Here is a 20755-nt window from a genome sequence, read left to right on the forward strand (position 1 = left end):
AAATACATCTTGTACAAATATTGAGTATATAAAAAATGAGCAATATATCCTCCAAAAACAAACTTGCATTTGCCTGCTGTTTTTACATCAGAATTAGACTAGTCCTTGGCATTCTTCTTCCAAATGCCGAAAGAAATACAGTAACACCAAATTCAACTGTTTATTTTCAGGCAAATACTTGTTACAAGTGTCGGAAAGCATTGCCGAGGTGTGCTTTGTGTTTGATGCACATGGGGACGAGGTCGGGAGAATCCAAACTTAGCCCACATCAGAGGAGCTACAAATCTTCAGGCAAGCCAACAGGTAGGTAATGGAAGTTTGAAAAATACACAGCTACCAGCTACTACTCTTTTGATATTGAATAAATGTCTTGTACTGCAAATTTGTTTTTAATAAAAGCATTAAAAACGGACATACTGAAGCTTTTTGACATGCACTCATCGGAGTAAAATCACATGAATTAACAGAACAAAACAAAATACTGTATAATAGAACTGAGAAAGATTGGATACTAAATGATTACCTGTGATTGGCTTTTGAAATTGTTTTTTGAAAACTGTCACCCATCTGAAGTTATCACTTGTTTGTAATCTTATCATCAGTGAATTCCATGACGAAGCAGACAGACTTTGGAGAGTGGTTTTCATGGTGTCAGAGCTGTCGACACGGAGGTCATGCCGATCATCTAACAGAGTGGTTCAGGTTAGTTCTCTTCATTTAAACTACTATAAATGTATAATTGTTATTATCATGAAAGTTCATTTTTGTTGGTTGAAAATAAGGAAAAGTTGAACTTTTGTTCTCAACACACAAACAAAACTTGAAGAATTTCCTTGAAATTTCCAGCTACTCATGCCGCATTCCTCAGCGATATGACCCAATTTGACCTTAGTGACGTAGTGATCGATAATCGGGTCGTAGACACTCGGAAGCTTGTATCGCCCTCTGTCCCTGCTGAGATAAGGTTTGAATGCCTGGATGTAGATCGCTTCTTTCACACATCTCTCAAAGTGCCGCGGCTCCCTGTCCAGCACTTTTACCTTGTCGATATCCACGTGATGTCTAGGTGATTGGATGTGAATGTGCTGCAATACTTCATAACAAGTGGAACTAGGGCGTCGATGTTCAAGGAATCTGGTCCTAATCGATCACTACGTTACCAAGGTCAAATCAGGTCACATTGCTGAGGAAGACTGCAGTTAGTAACAAGGTAATTCTTCGAGTTTTCTTTATGTCTTGAGAATGAAAGTTCAAATTTTCCTTACAATTTTAGTTGTATACACCAAAATATGACTGATAAAATTCTTGTATTTAGGCAGTGAAATAATCAAGACTTGTTTAGATAGTCTTTAGGAACTTGATTACAACTGGCAAACTCTGCTTTTAAATGTTGTGTCACTTACAGTAATCAATTTTTATGCCTTTATCATTTTTAAGTTAGAGAAAAGATTTATTTGTTTATATGAATAATCACTCTTACCAATATAAATCTGTAGTCTGTTCTTTTATTCAGGACCCACAGCGAATGTCCAGTAACGTCATGTGTGTGCCGATGCATGATTCTAGACTCAGTAGCATCTGTTTCACCATCAACAGAACTCTCGGTCATGTGACACATCACATGACTTCATCATCTTACATGAGCCATCTCCCATTAAGACATCAGGTGGTCATTTGACCCAGTAGGAGCGGTATCACCATCAAGAGAACTTTCGGTCATGTGACACAACACATTGTTTCATTGTCTTCCTTGAGCCACCTCCTACCAAGACATCAGCTGGTCATGTGACTCGGTAGCAGCAGTTTCACCATCAACAGATCTGTCAGTCATGTGACACATCACATGATATCATCATCTTACTGTAGCCATCTCCCACCAAGACATCAGTGGGTCATGTGACACAGTAGCAGCTATTTTACCATTGACAGAGGTGTTGGTCATGTGACACATCACATGACTTCATCATCTTCCTTGAGCCACCTCCCACCAAGACATAAGCAGGTCATATGACACATCACATGACTTCATCATCTTCCTTGAGGTACCTCTCAAGACATCAGGTGGTCATGTGACATATCACATGATTTAATCACCTGACCCATGTTGCCTTCCATCAAAACATCAGCTGGTCGTGTGATACATCATATGATTTCATCATCTGACTTGAGCCACCTTCCATCAAGACATCTGGTCATATGACACATCACATGACTTCATTATCTGACATGAACCACCTCCCTCCAACGCATCTATTGATCATGTGACATACTAATATGATATCATTCAAGTTGTACACCTCACACAACGCTGTTAATTATGTGATATATTGCTCTGTGTTGTTTAATGTTCAGAGTTTACTTCGCTCATTCTTTAGCTACATATTTCAAGACATTGTTGTTGCTGCCAATGCCTAGGTAACAAACTGCAACTTCTTTTGGCAAAATAGGCCTTCTCTCAATCACATCAGATCAAGGCTTTCATTCTGAGGAAGAAGAAATTGCCTAACAGAAGTTTTCTTCAACAGGCTGCAACAAAAGAAATGGTTGAAAAATACCTCTATACATCTTCATTTTTTTGTCTTATTCCTATTCTGCTGGAATTCAACTCAAATCTTGAGGGAAAAAATAACGAGGAAAGCAAACTACCTATGTATTCTGAAGGGAGACGGGTGCATTTCATGAAATTTGTTATCATGGACAGGTTTTTCATCTGACATTTTCTGTGGTTAGAGTCAGTCATTGGCATCTCAGCCAATCAAAACCATGAATAGTTGTCAGATCTCGGGGCATGTAACACAAACCTTAGCAATTATCATAGAACTTTTTCCTATGATTGATTGCATTGACTACAGTGTACAATTAATCGTATATTTGCTTGGAGGGGATACATGGTGATGCCCTTCTGTTTTCCATGCAGGCCATTTCTCTGACTGAGTTAAAGACTTAAAATAGTACTATATAAATTTATCAGTGAAGATCAGTGTCATATTAGGGTATTGAGCCCATTTCATAGAGATGTCCAATTGTGGTTATCTGGTCATTATGGTGACTATCATAGTAAATCCTTGATTTTGATTGCCTGCTGAACCTTGTTTCCGTGGTATTTTGATACCATTGCCAAAGTTGCGATATCCTGTGAACAGTCTTCTGTGCTTATAAATTGTCGTGTATCTTGTATCACTTTGGCCCAAATTCAAAAAGATGGTTTATAAACTATCGGTTGGACCCATGGTTTATGCAGATTTCCTGTATAAATTATGCTTATTTACCACATATATTTATAGATGCCCAATGCTGATGCGCGCTTTTGGCAGTGTGCCAAATTGATGCCTGTTGCCATGGTTAAGTACGCTATTTTATTAATGAGTCCACTGTTTGGAGAGTGGACTCATTGATTAAAAACAGTGGACTCATGAATGAAATAGCGTAGACATCCACGACAACAGGCGTCAATCTGGCGCACTGTGACAAAAGCGTGCATCATCATCGGACATTTTTAATATACGCGGTAAGTACGCGAAATTTATACAGGAAATCTGCATAAACCATGGGTTCAACTGATGGTTTTAAAAACATCTTTGTAAATTCAGGCAGTTAAGTTTTAGAGATCAGTTGTAAAGGCGCCTGCACACTTAATATGGTCCAGACCAATCCGGTAGCATGCTTCATTAGAAAATGGAAAGAATTGTTTGTGTGAATTAATCCAAAGAGACTGTTCACATTGAGCATTAATTACATGTAAGTCTGGTGAGCAAAACTGCCAGAACAAGTATTATGTAATAGTTCTTCGTGTGATTTCAAATGGTTTAGGTCATTGGACTGTATTTGATGTGCAAGCACCATTATCCATGTGACCTAACACGTCAGTGATCTAGATGTATACTCCCTGATTTTATCAACCAAAGTGATATGGGTCAACATGTCATAAATGTCATCAACATGTCATAAAAACAGTGTTTTTAGTACTACTGTATGTAAGTGCTTCCACATGTCTAAAACCTCAGTCACATTTGCTCTGCGGCGGCCATACAGCGAGTTGGAAACAGCCGTTATATTAATTTTTAATGGCAAAAAGAAGCTGCTGAAAACTGCTTATCTAATAAAAGAGAGCCAAAAACTACCTTTATTTCGCTGGTACAAAAAATATTAAAACGGCTGTTTTCGACTCGCCGTACAACCGTCGTAGAGCAAATGTGACTGAGGTATTACTCTCATGTCAACGTATGTTCATTCTGTAACAATTTCCAAAGATAGGCTTTGATATTGATAGTGGTAACAATAATAGTATTGTGCTTTATGTAGAGCTTATCACATCTCAATGACGTCTCTAAGTGCTTTGCAGATATGTCTTTACCCCAGTTGTCGATTCTTGCTTGCCCTGTGTATGGTGCTGCCTAGTCTGCTGTGCAGACCCTTCGCTCTAGTTAAGGGGTCTGAATGCAAAGCCTTTAATGACTTGTGTGCTGAATGAAAAAGCAAGATTCATATGTGCTAGTCTTTGAGTGAAGACCCACTCGTAGATCAAAGTTTCAATCAGGGTCTGTGCCTGCAGACTTGCAAGTTCTATATGTGCTAGTCTTTATGTGAAGACCCACTCGTAGATCAAAGTTTCAATTAGGGTCTGTGCCTGCAGACTAGCAAGTTCTATATGTGCTAGTCTTTATGTGAAGACCCACTTGTTGATCAAAGTTTCAATCAGGTCCTGTGCCTGCAGACTAGCAAGTTCTATATGTGCTAGTCTTTATGTGAAGACCCACTTGTTGATCAAAGTTTCAATCAGGTCCTGTGCCTGCAGACTAGCAAAATTTGTATTTGCTAGTCTTTGTGTGAAGACCCACTTGTTGATCCAAGTTTCAATCAGGGTCTGTGCCTGCAGACTAGGTGCTGCCTGTACTGAATGATAATGGAACAGTTCATAGTGGCATCACATACCAAAATATACAAATATGTCAGAATTTCTCTTTTTATCGTTAGGGGGTTAGAATTGTGAAGTAGCTTCTGCTTCAGAATATGATGGCAAGAATATAGGTTAGAGTCATATTTGGAATTAGGTCTGTGTTTGGCTCATGTAAAGATTCTCCACGGCAGAAAAGGTCAATGGAGCAAGAGTTTTGGAACCCGAGTTGCTGTAATGTGTACTGAAATTTAATATTTGACTATATCATGTTAATAGAGATACTTATCTGAACCTTTAGTTTGAAGTCTTTATGAATGTAAATAACTATGAAATGAAGTGAAACATATTTTTTTTTCTGGGAGTTTCCTTCAGAATCAATGCAAGCAATACATGCATTTTATTCCATGAACGTGGCAAATTATATCTTCAGGTTGATCGGTATTGGAAAATATTAAAGAGATTTTTTTTTCCATGTAATGAAAGGGTGTATTATAGCTTGTGTATTCCTGTTCATCTTTTTCATAAGATGTGGTGAAATGAGTAATTAATACAGTATGCGTGTTATTTGGAATGATGCTGAATGGGGAAAAAATTGGTGAACATTTAAGCCAAATATTCGAGGTGGAGCGTTGTGGCCCAGTGGATTAGTCTTCTGACTTTGAAACGGAGGGTCGTGGGTTCGAATCCCAGCCATGGCGTAATTTCCTTCAGCAAGAAATCTATCCACATTGTGCTGCACTCAACCCAGGTGAGGTGAATGGGTACCCGGCAGGATTGATTCCTTGAATGCATGAGCGCTGAAAGGCAGCTCGAGCTAAAGCCGGGGTAATAATACTAATTACATCGTGCCTCGGAATAGAATATTTCTAGATAGATGGCGCTATATAAATGCCTATTATTATTATTATTATTTGATGTTTCCTTACACCAAATGGGAATCTATTTTAAAAGTTGGGTTACAACTGAAAGATCCGTATTCACATGTATATGGTTATGTCCCCCAAGTCTGCGTGGTCCCCCTTGTCTGCACACCTGCGTATCTGCGCGATTCTAGTAAAAGAAGAAATGCAACGACCACAAACTTTACACATGCAATACATAGAGATATTCATTAAAAAAACTTGACTCAAAATGGTGGAAAAATATTGAATTTCCAGCATTTCATGTGACGGCCTCAAAATGCAGCCTTTCACATCAAAATCCCTGAATCGCGTGTAAAGTAAATGTGTGCGCAGACATAGGGCACCATCCTTTTGTTCAATTTGAAAATGACTGGCTGAGGATTTTCCAAAAAAAATCATACATTTCTCCCAGATTTTTTGAGATTTCTGGCACACTTTACTCATAAGAATATAACAAACTCCTGAAAATTTCTGTGGAACTGGAACAAAGAGAAATTTAGGTTTAATCTCGAGTTAAATTATTAGATGCGCGGACATGGGGCCCCATCATACTGCTTCCTCATCAAGTCTGCATACAGATATTTGTGAGACATTAAGTTTTAATCTTCCAGGATCCAATTCCAGTAGAGCCAGTTCGTAGTTCCATTCTGCGCATGATCAGAAAGTCATTTGTACAAAAGTGACATGATGGTTTAATATTCGACTGAGATAAGCACCATCATCAATGTCTTGATTATTCATTATATTCTCTTGAATTGTGTTTTTCATAAGATCAACAAAACCAACAATGCATCCACTGGCGACTGGTATTTCACAGTTGGTCAAGTACATTGATATAACAACATGCTAATACATTCAAAGTAGAAATGCAACAAATACCTTCATAGAGTGTTCATTGTTGTGCCAATCTAGTCACTTGTTCTATACAATATCTGCATCCTGCTATGTGAGGAATGCTTACATGATATCTTGCTTTGAAATTGCCTATCGTAAAATGAACGGTCATTTGACCAATATAGACCAGTTCGGTATTTACCTTGTGGGCAATTTTGGTCAAGTGACCTTTCATTTCTCCATTATGATAGGCAGATTTCAAAGCAAGACATGTGAGCATGCCTTACATAGCAGGATGCAGAAATTGTATAGACCAAGTGACTAGAATAGCACACTAATGAACACTCTATGAAAGTATTTATTGCATTTTTACATTGAATGCAGTAACATGTACTTGGCCAACTGTGAAATACCAGTCACCAGTGGACGCACTGTTTTTGTGGATCTAATGAAACACAAAATTCAAAAGAATATAAACAAGACATCAAAGTTGGTGCTTATCTCATTAGATATTTAACCACCATGTCACTTTTGGTACGAATGACCTTCTTCTGATCATGCGCAGAATGGAACTCCGAACTGGCTTATTGTCCAAGTGGTGACTATGAACTGGTCTATAATGGCAGATTAGATTTAGAATGATTGATGTGACTTAGCACATATAAACTAAAGGGTCACCCAGTCATGCATAACATACAAACAGCTTTATGACTTATTACCCTTGGCTCCATTAACACAAAGCTTTGCAATCAATTACTCAATGACAATGGCCAATCAAGATCACCGTTGCATGTACGTTTTGTTCAAGATAGTGGCCAGGGACCAATCAGAGTGAGCCTTTCATATATATGCAATTCATTGCAAACCTTTGTGTTACAGGGCACAGAACAAGGAAAAACAAGACTTTCTTCTACACTCACATTTCTATGACCTCACTTTTTTCCTTTCCTTCTTCACTTCCTCTAGGCCTCGTTACAACTCCCAACAGACTTTCTACCACATTCAGCATCTCTATGACCTCACTTTTCTCCTTCACTTCCTCTGGGCCTGGTTCATAAACGTTATCTCAATAATAAATACCACATCGAACTCATGTTTGAATTTCTGTCCTTTTAATTTGAAGATCATTGTAAACAAGTGGAATGCCTCTGGCCGTCTCACCTGCATCACGCGATTCAATATAGCAGCAGTGCTGATTTTGAAAACTACTATAACTCGCACAAGATGTTCAGTGATACTTGGTTACTCGTATTTCCACGTTTTATGAATTAGACCAATACACTTATAGAGATATGATGGCAATTCAACAAATACCCCCAACGTGGCCAAAGTTCTTTGACCTTACATGACCTTTGACCTTGATCATGTGACCTGAAACTCGCACAGGATGTTCAGTGATACAGTGTACTTGATTACTCTTATGTCCAAGTTTTATGAACTAGACCAACACACTTTCAAATTTATGGCTGTAATTCAACAAATACCCCAATTTGGCCAAAGTTCATTGACCCTAAATGACCTTTGACCTTGATCATGTGACCTGAAACTTGCACAGGATGTTCAGTAATACTTGATTACTATTTTATGTCCAAGTTTCATGAATCAGATCCATAAACTTTCAAAGTTATGATGGTAATTCAACAGATACCCCCAATTCGGCCAAAGTTCATTGACCCTAAATGACCTTTGACCTTGGTCATGTGTCGTGAAACTCATGCAGGATGTTCAGTGATACTTGATTAACCTTATGTATAAGTTTCATGAACTAGGTCCATATATTTTCTAATTTATGATGACATTTCAAAAACTTAACCTTAGGTTAAGATTTTGATGTTGATTCCCCCAACATGGTCTAAGTTCATTGACCCTAAATGACCTTTGACCTTGGTCATGTGACATGAAACTCAGGCAGGATGTTCAGTAATACTTGATTAACCTTATGGCCAAGTTTCATCAACTAGGTCCATATACTTTCTAAGTTATGCTGTCATTTCAAAAACTTAACCTCAGGTTAAGATTTGGTGTTGACGCCGCCGCCGCCATCGCCGCCGCCGCCGTCGCCGTCGGAAAAGCGGCGCCTATAGTCTCACTCTGCTATGCAGGTGAGACAAAAACCAGAGCTATTGCACTTTCAAATCATGTGGCCAGGAGCATGATGCAGAAGAGTTGCACTTATTAAAACAAAAGAAAAAATATCAAGCGCAAGTCCCTAATATGTGTGTTTCAATGGTTGAAAATCAAACTGCGTTTGATATTTAGAATTGCATATAATAGCATCTCTGCGACGGGCCCCTGGAAGAGCCGTCTCTGGTTCATAAGCCACAGGGATAGATGTTTGAATCATGTAATGGCACCAATTTCCTGTGGCAAGAAATTCTCCTGCAGTTTCCACTCTCAACCTCTTGCAGCCTGCCCAGTATTACAGCTGCCAGAGCTCGGCTCAAGCAGCAAGAGGAAAGTCCCTCAGAAGCGCTTATGACATACCATGTGTCCATGGTGCTCTTCAAGAGTAGCATATCATCATCAGAGCTAAGTTCTTTGCAAGCCCAAAGTGCTGCGTGATATCATCATTTGATTTTGTTCTTTTGTTTTGCATCATGTACCAGATGCCTTCAGCTTTTTCTTCTTCTTTTGTTCTTTGTTGGACATGAGAGATGGAAAGGAGAAGCGTACAAAGTCCACTTCTATGTCTACCGAAGAGTGTTTGTGGAACTTGTAGGAAGAGGGGAGATCGAACCGCAACTCTGGGGAAATAAAGGGAAAAAAGGTATAATAATAATATGATGATGATAAAAATTGTATAGCTCAGCCAATTGTAGATATACTCTACTGCAGTTCGGTACTCTTATTGCTTATGCTACACATTCAAATTACAATTACTTTTTTTAGCTTCTTTTATTTGCCACTTTTAGTTACAAGGATAAGACAGTGAGTTATGATACAATTAAAAAGAAATAATGAGATGAATATTTGGTAGAACTTAGCACACCAGCGAGGTGGGAGTTTCATAAAGCTGTTTGTAAAAACGTTACAAATGACTAGAACACGTTCTTAGATGTTAAGTCAATTACATAGGGATTAGCACATAGCACAACAAAGGGTCATCAGTCGTGCGTAAGGTCACTTGTAACTTACAGTTTTATGACACACCCACCTAGTTAAACTGAGGTAAAGAATATGTCCAATTTAAATGACCATGGCCCACATGCCTTCCCTCCCACACCTGGGCCCCGTCTTACAAAGAGTTGCGATTAATCCGATCAACCACAACTATGGAAAGCCAGCAACATCAACATCTAAAATGCAAGTTTATTCAAATTCCTTTCTAGGTATGACGTATATTCATACATTCATCATGTTCTTGTCAATTCAGTGTGCTTCTCTTTGTTGACAAAGTACATTGTACAAATTTTCTGAAGAAAAATTATGACATTGATGGATTTCCATATTAGTTGAGGTTGATTGGATCAATCTTAACTCTTTGTAAGATGGGGGCGCTGTTCTGATCGGGTGAACAAGGATCATGGTCCTGTTTCATAAAGACTTGTAATAATAACAAATGCACAATTTCTATATCAAGTTTACCATCAGCCAATCACATTGAATGATTTAAGTAGCTTTTAACTGTAATTGCAAATTTTTTATTATAACAGGTTTTATGAAGCCGGGGACCTTATTATCATACAATTACAAAATAGAATAATATAAAATCTTGCATAGCCACTTCATTCCCCAGTTTTGGCACACATATTGATCATGGAGTGAAGACATACATGCTAGCCTTTTTTTCTTCAAATGTTCTGGGTACTGTATTAACGTGGTAATGATATATGACAGTAAATCAAGGAGATGCTATCTTTATGTGATCTTCAGACATTATTATTTTATTTGGCAGAATATCAAACAAGTCAAATACAATGATAAAAAATAATTGTTACAATAATACAGTAACACACAAAAAAATTAAACACTGGATTCACCTGGATGAGCTGCCAGGCATTGGGCAAAGTTAACCGAATAACTATAGTCCACGGACCGCCCTAACCCATACCCCATCCAGGTGAATCCACTGTATCATTTTCATGCGAAAAAAACATAGCATAAAATTTCATTCAAAGTTACATAATATAACAAAATGTTCAATTACTCAGAATCAAAACATAAAATGGCCATCATGGTGAGGCATGGGTATTAATCTCCTTCAGCGATATTTCTAGTCGTTATCATTATTCAGAAATTTAGAGCAAAATAAAGGCATTTTCAATTTACCTGCAATGACCTCACAATCGACACCCCACTGCACTGCCTTCTTCTCTATATGCTGCAAAACAACCAAACAAACATATCAGGGGGCCGATTCATAAAGATGTTCGTAAGTTAAGAGCAACTTTAAGAACAACAGGTGATCCTTCCTTGTGGGTTGTGGTAAATGATATTCACCATTAAATGTTCATTGGTGATTATTAAGCGTGTAAAAAAGGATCACCAGCCGTTCTTAAATTCATTCTTAAACTTATGAACAGCTTTATAAAACACCCACAAGGTAATCAAATTAACATAATTTTTGCAGAAGTAGACCTAAATATAATGCAAATCTTACCTTCATTATTTTACCATAATTGACCACCAATCAATCAATAGAAAAAGAATTATTATTTCTAGGAAATACATTTGTTTCCAAAATTTGTTTATTTCACCATTGTAATTGGATGATGGTTCGCTAATGATTTACAGAATCCACTTCAACCAGTAAAATCAATGGTGCAGATGATGGGATCATGTGATGTGTCACATGACTTCCAATATAACATTCATTTACAGACATTCCTTGTGTACAAGAAGATATGAGGATGATCTAAGATTAACCACTTGGTTTCTACGATTTGACAAGTTCTGATACGTTCAGTGTGGAGACCGGCTTAATGACAGAATATTATCTTAAGAATGATTTGTTTCTTAATGGGAAACAAATTGAGTCTCTTGAGCAAGAGGCTGTTACGAGCCTTGCTGCTGTATTTCGGTCTTTCTAGATTCTCCAAACATGATTCAACTTTGGGGTAGACCATAAAAAAGAACATTACAAATATTTAACTTGCATTGTCTTACCTCCCTTGTTGAAGATTTATGTAATGAATACACAGAATTCATTGCCATCTCTAGACCCAGTTGTACAAACTGCATATCAATCCCTGGTGATAACAGTAAAATGCATGAGCGTAAATACAATTTTGGAAAACACTGCAAATTTAATATCCTTCACCCAGTGTTGCATCATCTCAAGCAAAATTTGTATCTATTGGGCCCCGTCTTACAAAGAATTGCGACTGATCCGATCAACACCAACTATGGAAAGCCAGCAACAATAACATCTAAAATGTGTGTTTGTTCAAAATATTTTCTAGATATGATGTATATTCATACTTTCTTCATTGTCTTTGCATTGCAGTATGCTTCTCTTTGTATTCAAAGGACACTGTGCAAGTTTCCTGTACGCCACTATGTTTAGTTTGTGTAATGTCGCCCTCTGCAACGGATTGTTGTTAAATCGCCCCTTGTTCAGCCGGCGCTGTTCTGTGAGGTAAAGCCGATGAAGTTGGCTTAATAAACTGTATTATTAACTGTAACTGGCTACTCATCTTTTGTTTAATTATTGTCGGTAGGAAAAATTATGGCAATGATGTATTTCCATATAATTGAGTTTGATTGGATCAATGACAACTCTTTGTAAGACAAGATCCTGAATATCAATAATTGGGTTGCTAAGGCACACTTCAAATTTAGAAGTGTTTATTGCTTGACCTTTACCAAACGTAAGCGATAGGCCTACACCACAAGGTGATTGTATGTCATGGACAGATACAGATAATACAGAAATATGTTTAATGATGATGAGTTAATCTGGTACATCACTAAAGTAAAATCAGGTTGTACTTCCTTCCAAACTACAAGATACCAAAATTTTCTGAAACCAATGCTACAATTCAAGACAGGCTTTATCTTTGTACATTATCTATAAAATCAAAGATGGTATATTAAACTTCTCTTTTTACCAATGGTCTCATAAACCTTTGCCATACACAGCAGAAAACTAAGAAAATGTTGCTTTAAATTTTTTTACAGGTACATTGAGATACAGTTCATGGCTTTAACACCGAAAATTAATTTGAAGAATCCTGCACATTAGACTAAATGTGGTGAAGCGGTTCTGAATCTTGCTTTGTAATCAGAGGGTCACGTGTTCGAGTCCCACGGTGGCTTAGCGTCCTCTGTAAAGGCATCAATCGACACTCTCACACTCTGTGGAATGAAAACTGGTAAGTTTTCTGGGCTCATGATGAACATTATCATTTTCATTTAATTTTCCATATAATGGGGGATGAGATTTCGCAAGGAATGCTGATCAGAAATTTTTAGAGGTGGAAGGTTCCAACTCAGCGCCGACCACTGCAATGACAACATTAATACTGAGTTTATCCAAATGAAAAAATCCTACAACATATAAGTGGTTTTCAGACTAACCTTTGTTGTGTTTTGTTCCAAAGGGAGGGTTCATGATGACGGTATCAAACTTCTTACTCCAAGAACCCGCTTCCATCTTGGTAAGGTCGCACTGGACAGTATCTACCCCGACAAGCTCAAACTCTTCACAGTTCCTCTGGCAGATCTCCAGGGCATCGTCATCAATGTCAAACCCTATGCACAGACTGGAAAAGGGGATAATTATAGTGGACTTAATGGTATCAAACTTCTTACTCCACGAACCTGCTTCCATCTTGGTTAGGTCACTGGACAGTATCTACTTCGTGGCAACGTCCTTAGGTCTAAATGATAAGATGCTAATCCTTGTAAAGATCATTAATTCATTATTTGATAAATCAATCAAGATACTAAAGTGCTAATAACTAGTTTACATTTAAAGGTAAAACAAATACTACCTGCATAACTATAAACCAGGGGGTGTATCACAAAGATTTAAGTATGACTTAGGGCGCACTTAAATACCTACGCGTACAAGATATGCAACGCGCAATCTTATTAATCAATATGCCTTTTATACTGCACGCAATGAGGCATTTAAGTGCGACTCTAAGTCATACTTAAATCTTTGTGAAACACCCCCCAGTTCAATCTAAATACTTCAAAATACATGTATATTGGTAAGAAGCAGGGGCGGATCCAGGATTTTTCAAAAGGGGGGGGCAAATTTTCTGGAGGAAAATTTTTACAAGCCCCAAAAAACAAAACAAAGGATATTTTGTATCTGCAAAAAATTGACAAGCAAAAAAAAAATGTCTTCCAATATTTCAAAAGGGGGGGCACACCTCGGTTTTTCTTCTCAAAAGGGGGGCACATGCCGCTTGTGCCCCCCCCCCCCTGGATCTGCGCCTGGTAGGAAGGGTAAGTGCAGTGCTTACCCTGCTTCCAGCATTGCCGCTCCGATACTCAACATCCCACAGCCACATCCTAGATCAGCTATCAGGCGACCGTTGATGTCTCCATAGCTCGCATCAATGGTATGAAGCATCCGAGCTGTAAAGATGAACCAAAGAAAGATACAACTGTATTGGACAGAATTCATACACGCAGGGTCCCGTCTTACAAAGAGGTGGGCAATTCCATAAAATATGTATGTCCGACCCCCTATATGTGGGATCTGTCTCTGATTTCTTGTTCAATTGGCAGTCTGTCATGTTTTCAAAATACCATACCTTGGTCAGTTTATAAATTTAAGTAAGACTTGAGAAAAATGGGGGTCGGATGTACAAAAAGGTTGATTATTTTATGGAATTGCCCATTTGCAATTGATGCAATCAACCTCAATTATATGAAAATCCATGAATGTCATAATTTTTCAACCAGGAAATTTGCACAATGTCCTTTGTAAACAACGAGGAGCACAGTGAATTGTCAAGACAACTATGAATGTAGCTTGAAAACATTTTGAACGAACAGGTTTTTTATGTTGGCGTTGCTGGCTTTCCATAGTTGTGGTTGATCTGATCAATCGCAACTGTTTGTAAGACGGGGCCCTGAATTCCACACTTTGATATTTGTTTTCTTTTTTTTTTTGCTGATACATCACTTGCAGTCACATATCCACCTTCTTATGTGTTCAAAATGCTCCCATTATTACCCCATTAAGACTGAAAGCTTCAGTCTCTGTTTCGTTAGTTGTTCAGCTGGACTAGGTCTTCCTTTGCTACACCTCCTCTTGTACAGTCCTGAGGAAAAACCCACAAAGTTTTAAAAAATTAAAACTCCTCCAAGCAGACTTATTTCAGTTGTCTACATCAGATAAGAGCTCACAGCTTTATGACGAACTGGTTGGAGTGCAGCAAAATGTGGATGAATATCTTGCTGCTGTGCTAGCACTGGCTCACAGTGTTAGCTCAGATTCAAACCCAAGATTATCTGATTGCAAGGAGACAGTGAAAACTCAATGCAACCATGCATGCATACTTCCAAATTTTCAATAAATTCATTTTAATTTGAAATGAGCCAGTAGCCAGGAAGCTTATTTTATGAGGTACATGTAATAAGGGGGAAAAGCTTTAAATTTTACAAATATAGATAAATGGATGCAATCTGTATTCATCATTTTCCTCTGACAGTGAACAGATGCCTTAAATTACAGACATCTTACATTGTCATCTGGTGATTCTGGTCATTGATATTCAACTAAATAAGTAAAAATATGAAATGGAAAAAAGGGCAAGAGTTCCATATGCAACCCCCCCCCCCCCCCTCCCCCACTAAATAAAAAAATAAAAACATTTTCAAACTAATGTATCTAGCCCTAATATAGAACATATATGATGGGGCCGGGAGGGTGGAAAATACATACCAAAATATGGCTTTATTCTGTTAAATTTCGAGCAGAATCTAGTGTGTGTAATTGTCCATAGACATCAATTTACTCACTTGTTCACTGCAACCATCCTGCCTGTGGGGAATCTACAGGTAGGACTATGGTATGCCAATGCTGTACACATCACACACTTTAAAAAATCATTAAAATATCACTTTTGTGACAAAAATTACTAATTTCCATACATTTGCAATTTATTTTTCATTAGTAACCAGGGAATAATTTTTGTATTCACCAGAGCGCTCAAAAACTTAAATTTGAGGCATCTTTTTGTGTACGCCCTATATTGGTGGAAAGTAATATGGTAAGAAAATTTTCATTTTTCAATCTCTATTTTTAATTAAGAAAAAATAATTTAAAGAATCAAATTTACTTAAGAGTCAAGTTATATGATGAACAGCTGTAATGAAAACTGACAGTGTAAAAAAATCAAGCATTTGTCCCACAAAAAGAGAAAATAAGCCAAACATTGCTACCCTTATTTTGCAACACATGGAGATGTAACTGAGGACAAGGTTATATCATAACCTTGTTCATTGAATGAGTGAATTTACTTAGACTTAGTCAGTATGTGAGTCTAGACTAGTCGAACTATCAGCTGATAATCGCTAAAAGACCCCTTTCGTTATCACCGCTTCTCGCTAGCATGGCAGGAAGAGGTCTAGACTGCCGATACAAGGGGAGTTTGAGTCCCAACTAAGGTAAGCAACAGTAAAAAAATCTGAAGTGAACGGACCGAAAGTCTCAACAATCTTTTATTTTGGTGGGGGGTACATATTGAACTCTTTCCAAAGTAAGTCTTGTAATTGGTACAAAATGTCATCGCTTTATTAATAATATCAATATTAATTTCAAAGTCAAAGAATGTTGATTTAGCCTATTATTTAATTTCAAAGTTGCAAAATTGTTATTTAACAAGATGAAACTAAGACGTCACATTGACATATTAGTCTATTTAATTTAGTCTTTTCTAACTGAAAATGATGAATGCCATCAACCCCCCCCCCCCCCCAAAAAAAAAAAAAAAAAAAAAAAAAAAAATCTGGTTGAACTTCAGATACCAATCAATGAATTATCATGTTCATCAATCAGGATGATGCGACGGATCACACTGTGACTGTCTGAATGATGACCGAGTTTTATTCATTATTGCCTTGAAATTAGTGGAGCTATAACTTACAAATACAAGCAATTATAATAATTAATATAGAATCTACATCATTAATTCGCGCTTGTAAACCTAAACTGTCGAGCTGTCTCAGAGTCAGAATAAGTAAACGTTAATCATGACCACCATGCACAATACAGAGAACACTATTGCAATACCATCGCGTGCAATCTTTACGCACACAATACCAATTGAGATATCACAATTCTGTGATTTGGTCCTTCAAATACCACAAGAGCTAAATCCCCAGATGCAGCACATGAGTGTACGAAAATAGTTTATCGAATATAGATTCAAACAAGAAACAGATTTATACTGTACCAGCAATATGTGGGCTTGTTGGATATTGTTCTAGAAGAATCTTAGGTTCTTCGAATATATCAACTTGCTGGAGATAACTTTCGAATTCCTTTAATTTCATGATTTAGCCTCAGTTTCTGTCGAAGACGAAGTTGGGCTTGCGACCGACGATCAAAAACCAATGCTGTTGCCGAGACATCCAATCGAAGAAAGAAAAACATATCAGAATTATGCCAAGCGTAATTTAGTAGGCCTATGAAAGGCTAATTACAAAAATCTAACAGGGCCCTGAGAAAGATTTTTTGACTGGGGATGCTGATGTAAATTTGAAAAGCAAAAAATAATAATAATAAATAAGGTTTTCACTACAAAATGATGGAGGTCAACATGGTCAAATTGGTCCAGAAATTTGAAAAAAAGGGTTTCACTACAAAATGAAGGTCATTTTGGTTAAATTTTTTATATTTTACGCATCTTCCACAATACCTGGGGGTGGTGCCTAGCTATGGAGTTATAATACACGCAGCACCTCCGATGAAGTTTTTGGGGATGCTTCGGCACCTCCGCTGTCCAGGGCCATGAAATATCATACTGCTTCTGAAAATCATGTCAAAATCTGTTTAAAAAATTGTATTAAAAACGTCATTTTTGCTCGCTCGCTTCGGTCGCTCACAGCTCTTTAGACGGTTTTTCCCCATACGCCATGTCCCTCTCCATTTTTTTTTTACTCCCTATCCCACTTGGTTTGATCGCCAGTTAACTAAACATTCTAATTGATTCATGCAGCGTTGGATCCTAAACTAACTACATTACAAGACAACCCCTTAGCCAGGATTTCATTTTGGAGGGGGTGGTAAATGCACGCAAAGCGCTCCCTAGCGGTCCCTAGATCCTAGGGGGTGGGTGCAGGGAGGGGGAGTTTCCCCCTTTCGGTGTTTCGTAAAATAAAATGAAAAGGAGCTGTCTAACTATATCAGCTCCAATTCAGTTGACTATATTGTGATTTTGAACCTTGTTTTCAAAAGTGATTGTGAACGCACAAAAAAGGGATAAAATGGAAGAAATTAAAATAACGACATAAGGGTATTCTTTAAGTTACATTGAATGCTTCCCTTGGAAAGATAAGATTTGATTGCAAACAATTTAGCGACAGTGCATATCTTTAACTCGCAAAACAGAGGAGAAGTATATAGGGTATATGCCGGGAGGAAGATATTCCTCCCCGCGCAGAGCAATGAAACTCTGAAATATCAAAGGGCAGACGTTTCATCATATGCAGATACCTCTAATACCCCATCGGCTCTAATTCAATTGATTTCTAAGATTATTGAACTTCATTACAAGGAAAAGAGTGCGCAAAAAAGTTGAAACTTCGATTTATTGAAATTATATTTAAAAAAGTATGATTCTTTGACTTATCCTGAAGCGCTTCATTTTGAATGATAAAGAAATTTAAGTGTCATTCAAAATTTCAAACTGAGGGCAAAAAACAGGACAGGAAATGAATGTGCAGGGAAATGACATGAAGTTTAATAGAATTTGATAAGAAAAAAATATTGTACTTTTTTATTTATTTAATACGACACGAATTTTGTACCTTCCTCCTTTTAAATTAGGAACCTGTTTGCCCCCAAATTATGGATGTTTAATTAATAATGAGCTGAAAAGCAGGAGAAGTTGCCTATAATGAGGTGACGGCAGAAATTGATATAAAATTTTTACCCGCCCGTAGTCGACCCGACCAGAAGTTGCGCGATCAATTTGAAAAAAAAAAGATAACTTTATATACTTCGGCCTAACCTTGCTCTAATTCCATGCCCTAATACATGTATATACATTTGAACTTTAACTGACAAGAAACACATAACTGAGGTGGAAAAACATAGTAGAGAGAGGGTGAGGGAAACAAAGGAGAACTGCAATAATCTCATGCGCGGAAGCAAAGTTCATGTAAATTTAGAGCAAGAGTAAAGAAAAAAAATAAAGAATAAAAAGAAAACCCCACAAAGCTATCTTTCTTCCCTTTCCTCCCTTCGCTTTTCCTTTTCTCCTCTCTTGTTTTCCTTCTTTTTTTTCTTTTTGGGGTCTTTTTTTTTTGGGGGGGGGGGGGCACCGCCCCACTGGCTACGCGCCTGCTACAAGATTATGAATAGTAGCCCATAGGGTAGTTGAAAAATATCTGAAATGTTAAAAAATATTGTCAAAACCTTAATTTTGTTATGAATATAGCCCAAACTTTAATCCCTCTTTAGTTTTATATAGAGCGCCACATAAAAATACAAAATCATTTTATCGTCTCTATTTTTTTTCATATCTACTAGAGACGGAAATGGAACATGACCATAAGTGTATTCCTATTCTGAAGGTGTTATATCTAAATTTCACTTTTAAATGTTGTTGTATCGTTATAGAGCTATCACCCAGCAACATTTTTATACATCAATGACGTAGTTATGTCTACATACAAGCCGAGATATTGCAACTTACTTTTAACCTTCCCTTTTAAAGGACAAGTCCACCCCAACAAAAAGTTGATTTTAATAAAAAGTGAAAAATCCTACAAGCATAATACTGAAAATTTCATCAAAATCGGATGTAAAATAAGAGAGGTATGACATTTTCAAGCTTATATTAATTTCACAAAACAGTTATATGCACATCCTGATCGGTATGCAAATGAGGAGACAGATGACGTCATCCAGTCACTATTCCGTTTGTATTTTATTATATGAAATATAAAATATTCTAATTTTCTCCTCATTGTCAGGCGAAACAATGATTAATTCCTCCATGAACACGTGGGATTAGCACTGTATAATAATACAACAATACAAGGTTCAGTCAGGTTGGTCCTTATTGTAAAAAAATAAAAATAAATATTGTATAATTCAAACAATAGAAAACAAAACAAAAAGTGAGTGGGGACATCATCGAATGTCTCACTTCCATGTCACTGAGTTGTGCATAATATCAAAAATAAGCGAAAGTTTGAAATGTAATAACTTTCTTATTTTACATCCGATTTTAATGAAATTTTCAGCATTATGCTTGTTTGATTTGTCTCTATTTATTCAAATCAACATTTTTTCTGGGGTGGACTTGACCATTAAAAAGTTGCTGATTTCCCCCCCATTTTTTTCGTTGTTGCTATATTTGCATCGTCCTTTGAATTCGACTGCAGAAAAAAGTGATACCACAATTTGAGACTACTACTTACCTAGCAGTGATCGAGGGATGCTAACTACCTATGGTGTCAAAAACCTTTTATGTTGTGGGTAACGAACTCATGGCTCCTATGAGATTTTAGCCCCCAGTCTCTGACGAGAGGGAGTCCTTTTGAAATTTAAAGGGGAATCCAACTCAAATAAAAACTTGTCTTTATAAGAAAAAGAAAACTCAGACAAGTTGATAGGTGAAAGTTTGAACAATATTGGACAAACAAAAAGAAAGTTATGATTTTTTTTTTAAGTTGTAAATATTGGTAATCACTATATACCCATGGAGACTTCAAAATGGCCGCATATGGGATGTCATAGAGGCTGTTCACACCGCAAGGGGGGACCGTGGGCGGACCGTGGATCGCGCTATCGTAGCGCGATCCACGGTCCGCCCATTGGCATTCGCCGGATTCACACCGCAGTGAGATAGCGCGGTCTATCGTAGCACCCCCTTTTTTGAGAGGTCCTGTTGCCATGACGCGTGACGTCATGAGGTCAGAGCGGTCAAAGATTTCGCGCGCTATTACGAACCCATACTAGTTAGTTGAGAGCTCGATATCGCTGTGC

General features: G+C 37.5%; 2 protein-coding genes across 4 annotated transcripts in view; one reads left to right on the plus strand and one right to left on the minus strand.

Annotated features, from left to right (window-relative positions):
• Positions 1-5379, plus strand: part of LOC129274970 (GATOR2 complex protein MIOS-like) — a 29226-nt gene extending 23847 nt beyond the window's left edge. Inside the window, exons 21-23 of the mRNA XM_064108537.1 lie at positions 171-303; positions 603-702; positions 1514-5379. Coding sequence (XP_063964607.1) covers positions 171-303; positions 603-702; positions 1514-1613 — 333 coding nt within the window. The 3' untranslated portion in view covers positions 1614-5379. The remainder of the gene's footprint in view (positions 1-170; positions 304-602; positions 703-1513) is intronic.
• A 2349-nt stretch (positions 5380-7728) lies between these two features.
• On the minus strand, positions 7729-20577 carry LOC129274481 (rRNA N6-adenosine-methyltransferase METTL5-like). Of its 3 annotated transcripts, XM_064108781.1 has the most exons (7): positions 20188-20267; positions 16992-17154; positions 14049-14163; positions 13153-13337; positions 11740-11822; positions 10903-10954; positions 7729-9377 (listed from the first exon to the last, which is right to left on the minus strand). In XM_064108781.1, the coding sequence occupies exons 2-7, from the start codon at positions 17089-17091 to the stop codon at positions 9229-9231; spliced, it is 684 nt and encodes a 227-aa protein (XP_063964851.1). In that variant the 5' UTR covers positions 17092-17154; positions 20188-20267; the 3' UTR covers positions 7729-9228. The 3 variants fall into 3 exon arrangements, with proteins under 3 accessions (XP_063964851.1, XP_063964853.1, XP_063964852.1); XM_064108783.1 differs by lacking the exon at positions 16992-17154 and having other exon boundaries at positions 20188-20577; XM_064108782.1 differs by lacking the exon at positions 20188-20267 and having other exon boundaries at positions 16992-17160.
• Positions 20578-20755: the final 178 nt, after the last annotated feature.

Source organism: Lytechinus pictus, chromosome 13 (assembly GCF_037042905.1).
Source record: "Lytechinus pictus isolate F3 Inbred chromosome 13, Lp3.0, whole genome shotgun sequence".
In the NCBI taxonomy this organism is placed as follows: domain Eukaryota; kingdom Metazoa; phylum Echinodermata; class Echinoidea; order Temnopleuroida; family Toxopneustidae; genus Lytechinus; species Lytechinus pictus.